At 39.3% G+C, this 12868-nt stretch overlaps 1 protein-coding gene across 1 annotated transcript in view; it reads right to left on the bottom strand.

Annotated features, from left to right (window-relative positions):
- LAMA2 (laminin subunit alpha 2) overlaps window positions 1–12868 on the bottom strand; it is a 586660-nt gene that overhangs the window by 449654 nt on the left and 124138 nt on the right. The window contains exon 3 of the mRNA XM_055309905.1: window positions 4577–4747. Within this exon, the coding sequence (XP_055165880.1) occupies window positions 4577–4747 (171 nt within the window). The remainder of the gene's footprint in view (window positions 1–4576; window positions 4748–12868) is intronic.

The raw sequence follows: 12868 nt of genomic DNA, 5'->3' as shown, positions 1-12868 counted from the left end.
AAAAAATTTATCCTGAAAATACACTAAATTTGCCATTTTTAAACTGTGAATACTTTCAGACTCTATTACTTCCGTGACAGCAGACCACTAGGACTTGTTCAATTAAAAACATACAGGCTTACGTCCTTGAGTTACTTATGGGAATACGACAGCGCAGGACAGGACAAAAATTTTCTATTTTTATTGACAAATTGTTTAATTCAGCTAAACAACTGGATGGATTTCATTTTGCATCTAGTCTCATCACCTTCGCAGTCCCCTGAGAGGAGTCATCCTATCTCATCAATGAAAAGAGAAACTGCTGAACGTGTTTAATAATTAGCACTTGTCCTGTTGAAGCTCAGAAAGGTGTCAGGTCCTTATAATGACAGCAAATACCATGAGCAAAACCATATACCAGATAAATGCCCTCGTGGTGTCAGCGGGTGCTGAAGTTGGCACATTAAGGCGTCAGAACCATAAAGGAAATATTTCTGGCATTGCTTCTGAAGAAAAATAAATATCACAGCAAACATTCCCCAAACATCCTCCGGAATCTTCTTTATAGGCCGTGGGTTTAATATGCGACAGAAAAACACACACACAGCCACATTTCCAAATCAGATCCGTGGCTCTCCAGTAATTCTGCGAGAAGCTATCTAATTGGAAATTTTGCTACCTGCCACCTCCGGTCAAATTGATGCGAGAATTAGTCACGAAAATGAGGATTGGGAGATGAATCAACAATTAACCATAATCCCCATTATGAAAGTTTAATCATAATTAATTTGCGAATACTGATTAGTTGTTGGCATACATCCCTTACTTAGAACGAGATGGAAACTTACACCACCCTCACCAGGGAGAGCTGCGCAAGTCAACCCGAGGGCCAGCGGCCTCAGGAAATTGGTGGGGACTCATGGATGAGGTCAATCTTTCAAGCTGCTAGTTTTTAATTGGGAAGCATGACCTATTAACAGGAAGCCCAAGGTTCCTTCCTTTTGTACCATAATTGAGTACGGACCTGCCAGATTTATTCGAGCTGGTCAATGCATCTGTAGAGTCTTATCATCTGTTGCTCCAACTTTTCCTAAAATAAATTCCTGCAGTTTATTGCCAGATTTTTATTCTCCTGGGGTTTCGTGTGTTCTAAATTCCTAGTTCCAAAACAGGACTTCGAGATGTAATGAAGTTGGTAGCTTAACATCCAGCACACAGAGTAAATCCAGACGAAGTCTAAAAAACACTTCAGGTAAATAAAAGGGAGGAGATCGGAAACAGACGTCCTCTGCATCTTGCCTGGTCACTAAAACAGTTCACTTCTGTCCCAATGTGAAGCGAAGGGGCGGGCCTGCCTCAGTGCGGCTGCGTCTTCCAGTGAGACACAGAGACTCTGCAGGGGGAAGTGACGGGTCCCTCCTGGACTCAGTTTGGCCAACGCATCTCATCCACGTTTCCAACCCAGAGCTTCCACTCAATCATCATTCACTCCCGGCTTCGCATCTTCCTTCCATCCTGTCTCTGTGACTGTCCACAGTCCCTCGTGTTTCTCCTTTCCAGAACACCATTCCCTCTACTTCAGGCAATGAGGCTTTTGGATGCCCAACAACATCCAACCACTTTCTCGGAAGCTTCTGTTGATACTTCAGTTCCCACTAAGGTTTTCCTTCTCAGAAGTCCTACGTCACTTATAATATGTACTACGGGGCATACGAGCCCTGAGTTTACAGTTTTGAATATTTGTTTGATTGTTCTCTACATCCAACCCTTGTTTATCCTAACACTGACCTTGTAGGCGGGAACCATAAAGATGTGTATTCATATCTATATACAAACATATGCACATACACACGTGTACACACACACACACACGATTTTATATACTGTAACCCCCCGCCCTCTGCGAGGCCATCCTAAGCACACATCCACACCCTCCCAACCACCTGCCCCCATTCCCCATCCCATCCCCACCATGTCCATGCCTCCAGTCTTCCTCACATCCTCTATGAAATCATCCAGGCTCCAAGTCTAAACCAATTGCATTTCTCCCAAACAGGCTTCGCTTTCTTCCCTAATGCACCTAAAGCTCATAGTCCATCCATTCATTTCTCCTCTGACCTTTGCTTTAGTCCTCTTGCCCCCTTATCCTTCCATTCTACTTTCTCCGTACAACGCCATGAGGCCCAGTACAAACACTCGATTCTTCCATTTTACCCGACATGGAATTCTCACTTTGTTCCGATTGTGGCTCAGCAACTCTCCCAGTCCCCGAAAGGGGCTAGTCGAAATTGTATGTCTTTCCTTAGCAGATGACTCAGACACACATCTTAATGAGAAAAATCAAGAGCATTAAATAAGAATTCCCTCCCAAATACTTCCTTCCATCTGCCTCTACTCATTCTCTCTTCCCTGATTTGATCAGTTAAAAGATAGGTGTGTCCCCATTTAAGGCTTTCCAGGGGACTCATCTGGTTGTTACCTCTAGGAACTACCACCCGCACCTTTACCCTCAACTATATCCTCAACTTTCCTGGCCTCACCTTTCGGCACTGAAATTTGCTCAAATGCCTCCGGTCTCTGTGAAAACCTTCAAAACACACATGTTCCTTCATCTGCCGAAGTCCTCCGTTCTCTTTCACATTGAGGATATTTGAGGGAATATTCCCACGCTCCTTTCTTTCCTCTTTACCTCTCATTTGTCAACTCTGCACTGTGGCCTTTGCTACCATCAATCCACCGACTGCTTTAACATGGTGGATCCCGTGTTGTCAAAGTTGAGGAAACTCTATTGTAGGCTTCTCTTACTCTGTATCTTGGAAGCAGTTAATATTATGGATTAATCATTCTTCCTGAAAATTATTTCCTTCCTCACGTGCATGGTATTCAAACCTTCTGGTTTCCTTCCTTGGATTCTGTTTCTCTTTACTGCCTTCTAGATTTCACTTAACCTGCCTCCCTTAGCTTTTGATATTTCCACAGGGCTTTGATCTAGTCCTTTGCCCTTATTGTTCTATATAAAAATAAGCAAATAGATGTGTCCCATCACTCCCCACTCCTATGTCCCTATTGTAATAATCTACGTCATAGAAATAACCAGATTCATGAAAAGGCAAGGGACGTTTCTGATGGTCATCATATTTTTCTTAACTTTTTTTTTAATTCTGTGACACACAAGACCATCAATCTTAATAACAAAAGTCCCAATTCTCCAAATAAATTAATGTTTTCAGCATCTCTAAATTACACAATAGAGAGGTGACTGTGCATTCTTCCCTTTAAGGAGTTCCAATAAAGAATGAACAATGCCCTCGAACTTCCTTTTGAGATTTAAAAAAATGTAGATTGTGTAAATTTTCCAACTTAAAAAGAGAAGGAAACTAAGCAAATTTTAAAATAATATAATTATGTTTTATCCCCATTATAACTCATCTCATTGCCATTATTTCCATTATTAACCACCCCAATATATGTTTGATAATTTCCCAGAGTGTATCTCTAAACCAACCTCTGTCTCTAGAAATCTTGCACCCCATCTTCCCCTTCTCCATATAAATTCTTTGCCTGTTAATACAAATCACTCATAATTAACTGAATGTATCATGCCATTGCATGCCTTCAAGACTATGTGCTTTTTCTTTTCTAATACTTTCCATCTTACTCTTATTTTTGCAGTCCATGGGCCACTTTCTCCCAAGGATAGTTAAATAACCTGTCTCATGTTCCCTCGACACTCAATTTACTTTTCTGCTTCCCCTCTTTCCCCTCTAAGTCTCTGAAGTCAAGGGCTACGTATGATTTACCATTACGCTTCAGTCCAATGCATTGCTAGTAGAGGTGCTCAAATGCTTGCCGAATAAATACATAAGTAAATGAGAGATAGTGTCGTTCATAGAAGCCAGCAAGAGGGCATTGTGTGACACCTGTCCTTGAAACACTCCTCTTGTGGTAACTAAGAACCTCCATGATCGAGTTCCAGCTCCCGCATGAGACTTAGCTCTGCTTTCTTCGGCCTTCGGATGCTCTTAGTTCTAGCCATCCCTCCCTAACCAGTTCCCTGTTGAGCAAAGAAGTTTTTCTCATTCTCCTCTCTCTTTCTGGCATTTCTTCTTCTCTTCTGACTCTCTTCTTTACCTGCTCAGCTAACACCAGTCCTTGGATCTCAGCTTAGATATCACTTCTTTGGACAAGCCTTCCCCGGCACCTACACAGATTCTTTATCTTGTACTTTTTGCCCGTTCCTTCATTGATTGAAGTGAGGGACCGTCCCTTATTCCTCTTGGATCCTCACTGGACTACCTGACACACACGTGACCCACAAATGACTAACACCTGTATTCACAACTGTATCCGCCGATACTGTTCTGGATGTAATAAACCTGGTGACTGACACAGGTCTTCAGCTGGAAAACTCCTCAAGCACTACACCTGGTACATATAAAGAACTCCAGTGAGGTTTGTCAGATGAGAGAGGAGGCCCCCAATGGAAGAGAAGTTCTAGGAGTCCGGGACACCACAAACTCTTGACTTCAATGCACATCAAGACCTCTCAATTACAGATCCTAGCCAGTGCCATGCGAATATGAATTAAATTACATACGGTATGGATTGCTGCTGTTTTGATTGCAGATTCGACACTGGGGGTTCCTCACCGGCTGCCCAGGGACATGCTCTACCAATTTGCAGTACATTTCGGGTCCTTTTTCTCCACATGTTGCATTCGTGGTGATAAGAGCATTAGAAGCAAGATTCAGGACAGCAGGGAATAAACCTGAAAAAGAAAGACAAAGGAAGATGTGTGGGCCAGAAACAACATGGTATGCTTTTGCTGCATTTTAAGATGAAATTAAGATATTTTTCAGAGCATTAACTTAATCGAAAATTAAATAATCAGTGATAATTGAATATCTGACTTAATTAAGTACTCTATATAAATAGCATGTGTTCTCAAACGAACACTTCTATCTGGGTCTTAAACATAAAATCTAAACCTATCTTCTTAATTTTTAATTTTTAACCTCTAATACTTAATTATCAAGAAAGTCCCATCTCTAACACACACTTTAAAAAAAAATCTTCTGTTCATGTTCTGGGCAAAAGATCCATCTTCCATTTCAGCTATTTTATATATAGTAGGAAACTATAATCATAAAGATTTTGCACAAGTTTGCATTTATGTTTTTCATGATCTTTACGGTCCAATTATTATTTAGCATTAAGTGGTTGTTATAATTCCTTTATATCCAAACTGAAGAAAATAGCAAATGATGGAAGATTTTGGAAAACCATTCTTTACTGCCTTCTGTGCCATAAGGCCATATTATATAGCAATATATTATCAGAAATAAGTAATTACAGTAGCCCATGATCATACCAGCGATTATTTCTTAGATACAATAGAAGTTTAAGTTTATTCAGATAAACATCACAGAGACCTATCTCAGTGTATAGTTGAGAAGGCCCTTCATTCTAGATGAACCCAGGTCTTTACTTTCTACAACTTAATGTCAATATTGCTTCACACGTGGCTAGTATTTGCATTTTATGGACCTCCTTTCAAGGACAATGCAGAAAGCCATTTTTCAGAAGCCACTCTCACTGAAAAAACTTGTCTTGGAGAAAGTATATTTGAGATTACAGATGACTTGACTCATTGTATATAAGGAACATGCTAACCATCTAGGTGGTCTCTGCTCTAGTCATGTACCACGGAGGTCTACATTAACTCAACCTCTGGTAGAAAGTCCTTCATTAACTAAGTCTTATGTCCCAATGTTTTACTCAGATCTGCAGTTTTGAGTTCATAAGTGTTTTCTTATCTTCAAAACTTAGTACAGGCTAGGTACGGAGTAAGCACCTAACGTATCTGTAAAATGAATGAATTATAAATACCAGCCACATAAATATTCTGTGCATTATCTGCATCTTCATTCCCATCCTCACCACCAGCATTACTGAATGTTTATAATGTTCCAGGCACTGTTCTAGCACTCCGTCTTCCTGGACTAACTTGCTGCAAAGGACACCCTTATGAGCTACACGCTACGATTGCCTTTATGTTACTGTGATGTTCAGTAACTCGCCAGCATTGCAGCTAGCAAATAGCAGAGCTGTGATTTGAGCCCAAGAAATCTTGCTCCAGAGTCTAACCGCTTAATCACTATCCTGTATGTTCTCTACGATGTCGTATGAAACCTACATAAATCTAGTGCTAATTTCTGGTCTTGGTTGATCTTAGAATTGCACTGAAAGAAATAACAGTACAGCAAATAAAAAAAGATTTTTAAGTAATTTTTATCTATTTTGTATTCACTCTCAATATTTCAGAGAGGTAAGCGAGTTCATAAGACCAGGCAAGACCACAATTACCATCTCAGTCACTCTCGGGGTCTCCCAAAAAGCTGCCTCCAAACAATCTCTCTCTTCTCTCCCTCACCACACTTTACTGGTCTCTAAAATCCTCTGGCTCTGCTGCTCCAATCATTTATTATTATTATTATTATTATTATTATTATTAGTTTTACTTCTATTTGCAGCTTTATTGGAAACTACCTCAATTTTGTGAGGTTTGCCACATTCCAAATTTTAAAATAATGTGATCCTTCCCAAAGCAATATCTCTTCACCTTCAGTATTGTATGCTCTAGACCGGTTAATGATATATGATTAAATAGAGTCTGTCATTCATCACCATCTTGGATTTAACTGTGTAACTATTATTTCATCAAATATGCATCGAGCACACAAGAATGCCAGATAGCACAAAGATTTGAGAATGAAAAAAACTATTAAGATAGGCTTATTGGGAGAAATGATCTGATCTGAATGTCAAAGGAGAAATAGAAGTTTATCTAGTAGTGAAAAGGAAGAAGGAAAAAGCCAACACAGCAGGCGGAGGGGAAGGCATAGGAGTATGGACTTTTTTCTGAAAGCTTAAGTGGATGTTAAGTGACAAATGGAGTAGTTGGCTTTGCAATTGTCTCAACCTGTTAGATTAGGGGATTGTTTAGAGGTGGATACAGATACAGAGACAGATATACAAACACAGGTATGGATACAGGCCTAGATGCATACAAAGTACACAGAGTATACGTAATGGTTCACATATACATCAAAGCAAACCCTGCCTACTTGTCCCAGTGAGTAATTTGTTTTAGTGGATTTTTTTTTCCAGATCCTTATAATTTTAGTGTAAATAGGGTAGAAAAAAAATAGGTAATTAGAAGGGAGACATATGCCGAGCATCCTGTTTTCAGGAGGACAAGACTCTACTTCTCATCTTGCTTGTCCTGAGGAAGGAGTTCAGGTAGTTACACCCCTTGTAATCCCTGCGAACAAAGCCAGTTTACTTACACAAAGGGCATCCCAGGCCATGGCCACCCACGTCTCAAACTGCCCCGGGACACTGTCCATTTTGTTCTGTGATCTTTGTCTCCTCGCTGGACTTTGATTAGTTCTAACTTTGACGCTGACCTTGAGTCTGTATTGCAGGGATGGGTGAGACTCCCCATGGCCTGCCCTGGTGCAGCCTTAGGTGGGATCGGATTTCACTTTCTCAGCTCTGAGTAATCACAGGAGGGGCTGGAAAGCAAAGATGGCTGGGGAAAACTATTCTACTGCATAGTGTAGGGTCTGAAAATATAGAGTTGCATTACATCCCAATTCCTCCACAGAATTAAATGAATTCCGTGTGAGGGAAATGACATGGCTATAAAAGAATCACAGGTAGAGAAGTGACACTGATCTCGAAGCTATTTCATTTTCATCAAGTGATAGGACTTAATTTGTAGATTTAGTCACCCAATTTGTAGATTGTATCAGTCTCATTTTATAAATGAAGAAAGCACAGCTCAGAGAAGATAAACAATTCACACAAAATTATCAATTAGTAAGATTGATAACTATGATTTGAACTCAGCCCTTTAACCCCAAAGACTTAATCTTCTCAGGGCATGAAGAAGAGCCAAAACCTGGTCCTCAGCAAAGCTTATCAATTTACATATTTAACAGAATAACGAACTCGCCTGGTCACCACCCCTTTGTTTTTTCATAGGGTTTTCTATTCATAAATGAAGATATTAATAAAATTTACATTTATTATCTTTCAGTTCTTTCCATTGATTTGTTTCTGTTATACGTATTGATCATGTGCTCAAAATTAACCTTTTCAATTTAATTGCCTCGCTTTGTGGTCAAGAACAGTTGCCTTTTGAAATTTTATCAGCTATTTTGCTGTTTATTTTTTTAAAAATCAGTAAAGTGTATTGGTCAGGGAAGGTCTCCAATTAGTCACTAACAACCAATTTGAAGAGCCAGTCAATATCCGAGCTTTTATTGAATCTTCAGCAGGTTGTATTATAGATTGCAGCCCATTTTCTTTATATGTTAAATCTATTAAGCTGTACCTATTTATCCCCATTCAAAAGCGGCAGAGCAATATTTATTGCCATATTCAATATGGGTTGCTCGGTGAAGATTATGTAAACACAGTGAGTGTAAATAAACTACAAATAGCTGGCGAACCTTTATAGAGCATTGGCTTATAGCCTCCTAATTCAATTTGAGGTCATGTAATGTTAATGACATAAAAGCCAGTCATCAACACCCATACAATTATGATTGACATTTTTTTCTGAATAGCATGTAGACTAAGTAAATTTGATTGGATTTGTGGCATAACAAAGTCTGAACAAGAAACAAATAATATTTATCCTCCTTATATTCTGTATTTTATATGAGATATTAGAAAATGATTACGATACAGAAAATAATATATATTCTGTTAAATGATGTATACATTCAATAAACAGAGTAGACAAAGCTAAGTGACGGCATGTGAAAAATAGAAATTTTTTACAATATGGCAAACATTTAGAAAATTCACCAGATTTTCACTTGGATGCTTTTCTACTGTATTTGCTAGTCCAGATACTGTGATGTATTCATACACGTTTGCATGATTGTGGTGATTGGTCACCTCAAAATCCCCCACTCCGTTTCAAAGCATTTTTAAAACCTGCATATAAAAGTTCTACTTTTAATAATTATGGAGTAGCTCCAAGGGAACCCCTCATAGACGACAGCTATGAACTCTGAACAAAATATATATTTTTTTAAATGCCAAATACCTAAAAAAAAAAATAAGAATAAATGCCAAATACCTGAAAACAATGGGGAACAACCCAAAACAGGCAAGCTGGGAGGGATGTGTATGCTTAGAAAAAAGGCAGATAGGCATGTGTTTCAGACTGCACTGGGCACAGTGGCAAAAACTCAAATAGAATTCCACAGTTTCTTTCATCTGTCTTTTTCTAAACTATCTTGAAAAAATAAATAAATAAATAAATAAACTATCTTGAAAAAACAGATAACAGAACTAAGAACAACCATCGCAGCTATAAAGTGAAGGGAAAATGCTGGAGAAAAAACCACATAAAAGGAGCCTCAAAATACGTGTATAATCTTTTCCCAAATCCTTCACCGATGCCAGACCTGAATATGGCCCAGCCTGTACTCCGACTGGGGCCAAAGGAACAAAACAGAAACCTACAGTAGCTGCATTCCACCAGGAAGACTGCAGTTTGGTGTCTGACTCCACACAAGTCAACCAATGGGTATCACACAAAAAGTAAAAAATGGAGGCTATTTTTCAGAAAAACAACAGAATCCTGGGTTTCTACCATATATCATTCGCAAGGCTCAGAATGCATTTTTTTAAAGTATTAAACATACAAAGAAACAATAAAATGCTACCCATACTTAAAGAAAAGCAATGAATAATAAGCACTGCCATTAACCAGATGTTGGAGTTCGCATACAAAGATTTTACAGCAGCTTTTATATCTACGACCAAGGACACACACACAAATGCTTAAATGAAAACACAAATAGGAAATCTCAGTGGAGGAATGGAAACTACACACACACACACACACACACACACACACACACACACACACAAATACCAAACATAATTCCAGAATTGAAAAACACAGTGTCTTAGAATTAAAAAAAAAAAAAATCATGGGATTTATAGAAAATGGGAGATGAGAGTGGAAAAAAAGTGTAAGTAAACTTGAATATAAATCCATATAAGTCTCTAAGTACATTTTAAAGAAAAAATTGTAATGTTCCAGGGGGCAAGATGGGTCACAATGTATGGTAATGTCATACACGTGACAATTACAAGAAGTAGCGGGTGGACAGGTCATGGTAATAGACCTGCATATTTCCAAGGTTCTTAGGCTTTACAGTAAGATTAGAAAGATTGATAAATCATTAAAAGGACTGATAGCATCAATCGTTGGAAAGCTTGTGGACTAACTGAAACTCTACCCTGTTGCTGTTGGGACTGTAAATTAGTACAACGACTTTAGAGAAGAGTTAGTCATTTTTTAATGAATTGAAACACAGACCTACTCCATGGCCCAACCCTTAGGTAAAATCCCAAGAGAAATAACAGTGCATGTCCATGAAGAGAGCTATACAGAAATGTTCATGGAAGCTCTTATAATAAACAAATCTGGAAACAGCTCAGGTTTTCACCAAAGGGAGAAGTGATACTACACAAACTCTGGTTTATTCACACGATGGTACACTGTTCAGCGCCACCATGGAACAGCAAGATGACTTCCAGAAGCATTATACCACAGAAAAGCAGCTTCACCAAAAACGGTACATATTCTGTTATTCATTTATTTGACTCTTTAGAACAGACAAGCCAAATCTGTTTGGAAAATAAAACTGAAAAAAAAAAAAAAAAAAAAGGTTGACTGAGGGATAGAGACTGACTAGAAAGAGTCCTGAGACCATTTCTTCCCAATAGGAGTCTGTGTTAGACAAGCGTGCACACCTGTTCAAGCATGTGGAGTGCCACGCTCTGAGCGCATGCTGCACCCAGCGAGGACTCGTGCATTTCACTGAAGGCAAATCTTACCTGAGGAAAGAAAGCACACCAATACTGAATTCTAGTTAATGATACCTGTGATGAAGAGTTTAGGTGTGAAGCGTGCAAGGCAGCAAAATACAAGATGGGCAGTTATGTACAGACGGGTAGATGTATAATAAAGTAAATGCAGCAAGATACTTATTTTAGAATCAGGATGCTGAGCATATGAGTGTTTAGTATAGGATTCTTCCAATTTTTCTGAAGGTGAGGACATTTTTATAAAATTTGGAAAGAACCTATAGAAATATTATACATGCTTGTGTATATGTGTACATGTATCTACACAACCATCTACACATGCCCACAGATAGGTACATGCACATAAGGTATATGACTTATATCACTTTTTGGCCTTTTATAAATTGTCGATACCAGGAACAATAAAATTTTAATTTGACATTTCTTAAATGCGGAAAAGTGTGTTGGATACTACAGAGGGACAGTGTCTTCTCAACCCCCTGCAGAGTCAGTGGAAACCAGCAAAAGTGAGCACGCTATCAGCAAAACAGCTGAAATTCTCTCCAAGACCCCAGCAGGCCAGCAGTCAGCAGGTGACTCTGTTTTCCTTGCACAAATTTCCCATCCTCCCAGCTTTTGTCTCATAAAATAAAAGAACTTTGACATTGAATCATATTTAATGCATAAGTGTTGTCTTTTGAAGAACAAGTGAATCGGAGGGAAATGCATTCAACATGCTAGTAAGTGATCTGCTGGGTGGCGTAGTTCAGACCTGTTTCTTAGACTTCAGGTGATATCTCTCCAGGTGACAAACTAGAAGGTTGTTTTCTGGTAGCAAAAAAGAATTCAGCTCAAAGAAGCCTTGTAAGAATTTAAATTTTACGCATGAAGAAAACAATTCCCAGAACCCAGATGGCACTGCTAAATTTTCAAATCCAGTTATTGTAATCCCAAATGGATTAGAATTAATAAAACCCAGCAATCTCACTCCCCTCCCGGCTGTAAATGAAATTCCTTCCGCCTCCTACACCACTCCCCAGTTTTATGCCATCCAGTCATCCTCTCCCCTCCCACAGGCACACTCACGGGCCAACTTCCATCATGGTTCTATAAGGCCTGACATTTATTTCCAAGTTTCTCCATTTTAAGAAAACACTTCAACTTTCTTATTGTCATGGAAGCCCCGATTTCCTCTGATAGCGACAGTCTGCAGATCTCCCCAGTGGATCCCAAGAACCACGGGAGGAGGAAGAGGAGCCTCCCTCCGGCTTCTAACTGCTACTTACAAATCAGTTCCTCTGGTCCCTGATAACTTCTTTTTAAAAACTTTAACTCACCCACCCTTTCCCCCATGCTCTTTCCATTTCCACATGCTGAGGTCGTGAAGACCACCCTTAAAAATATGGCTGACTCCATTATCTCATCACCCAGCTTTCTGCCATTCACACTCAACAGGGGACCATAAACCAGCCTTAGTGTTACTCCACAGAAACCAGAAAATTTCAACAGGTACTTTGGGAACAAACACGTTTTACTCCTCACCATGCTAAGATTTCTGCTTCCAATTTATTTGTGTCTCTAGCTTAACTTTCTATTTCTCTCTCTTCATCTGTCTATATGTCTATACAAGAATACCAACTGTAGTGGCCCCCCTAATTAGTCTTTCTGCGTGACTCTGCTTCTGTTCATGTTCCATGGGGGTCATGAAAATTATCTTCCTAAAAATTAAGCCTGATTGCATCACTTTTTTTTTTTTTCTCCCAAGACCTCAATGTTGCCTATAGCAGAGCAGCCATTTCTTGGGCATTGATAACAGGCTCCTACCCACCTCTGAAAACTCCTCTGTACACGCCAAGCATCTTACTCTTACAACAATACCAGGTGCTTTGAAGCTCTTCGTCATGCGTCGCCTCATCCATGATCTCATCTCTTCTACAATATCTTTCTTCTTCTCCGCCATGGTCACCGACTCACCTTTCAAGACCCA

Source organism: Nyctereutes procyonoides, unplaced genomic scaffold, assembly GCF_905146905.1.
Source record: "Nyctereutes procyonoides isolate TBG_1078 unplaced genomic scaffold, NYPRO_anot_genome, whole genome shotgun sequence".
Taxonomy (NCBI): Eukaryota; Metazoa; Chordata; class Mammalia; order Carnivora; family Canidae; genus Nyctereutes; species Nyctereutes procyonoides.
This window is presented reverse-complemented; position numbering and strand designations above follow the sequence as displayed.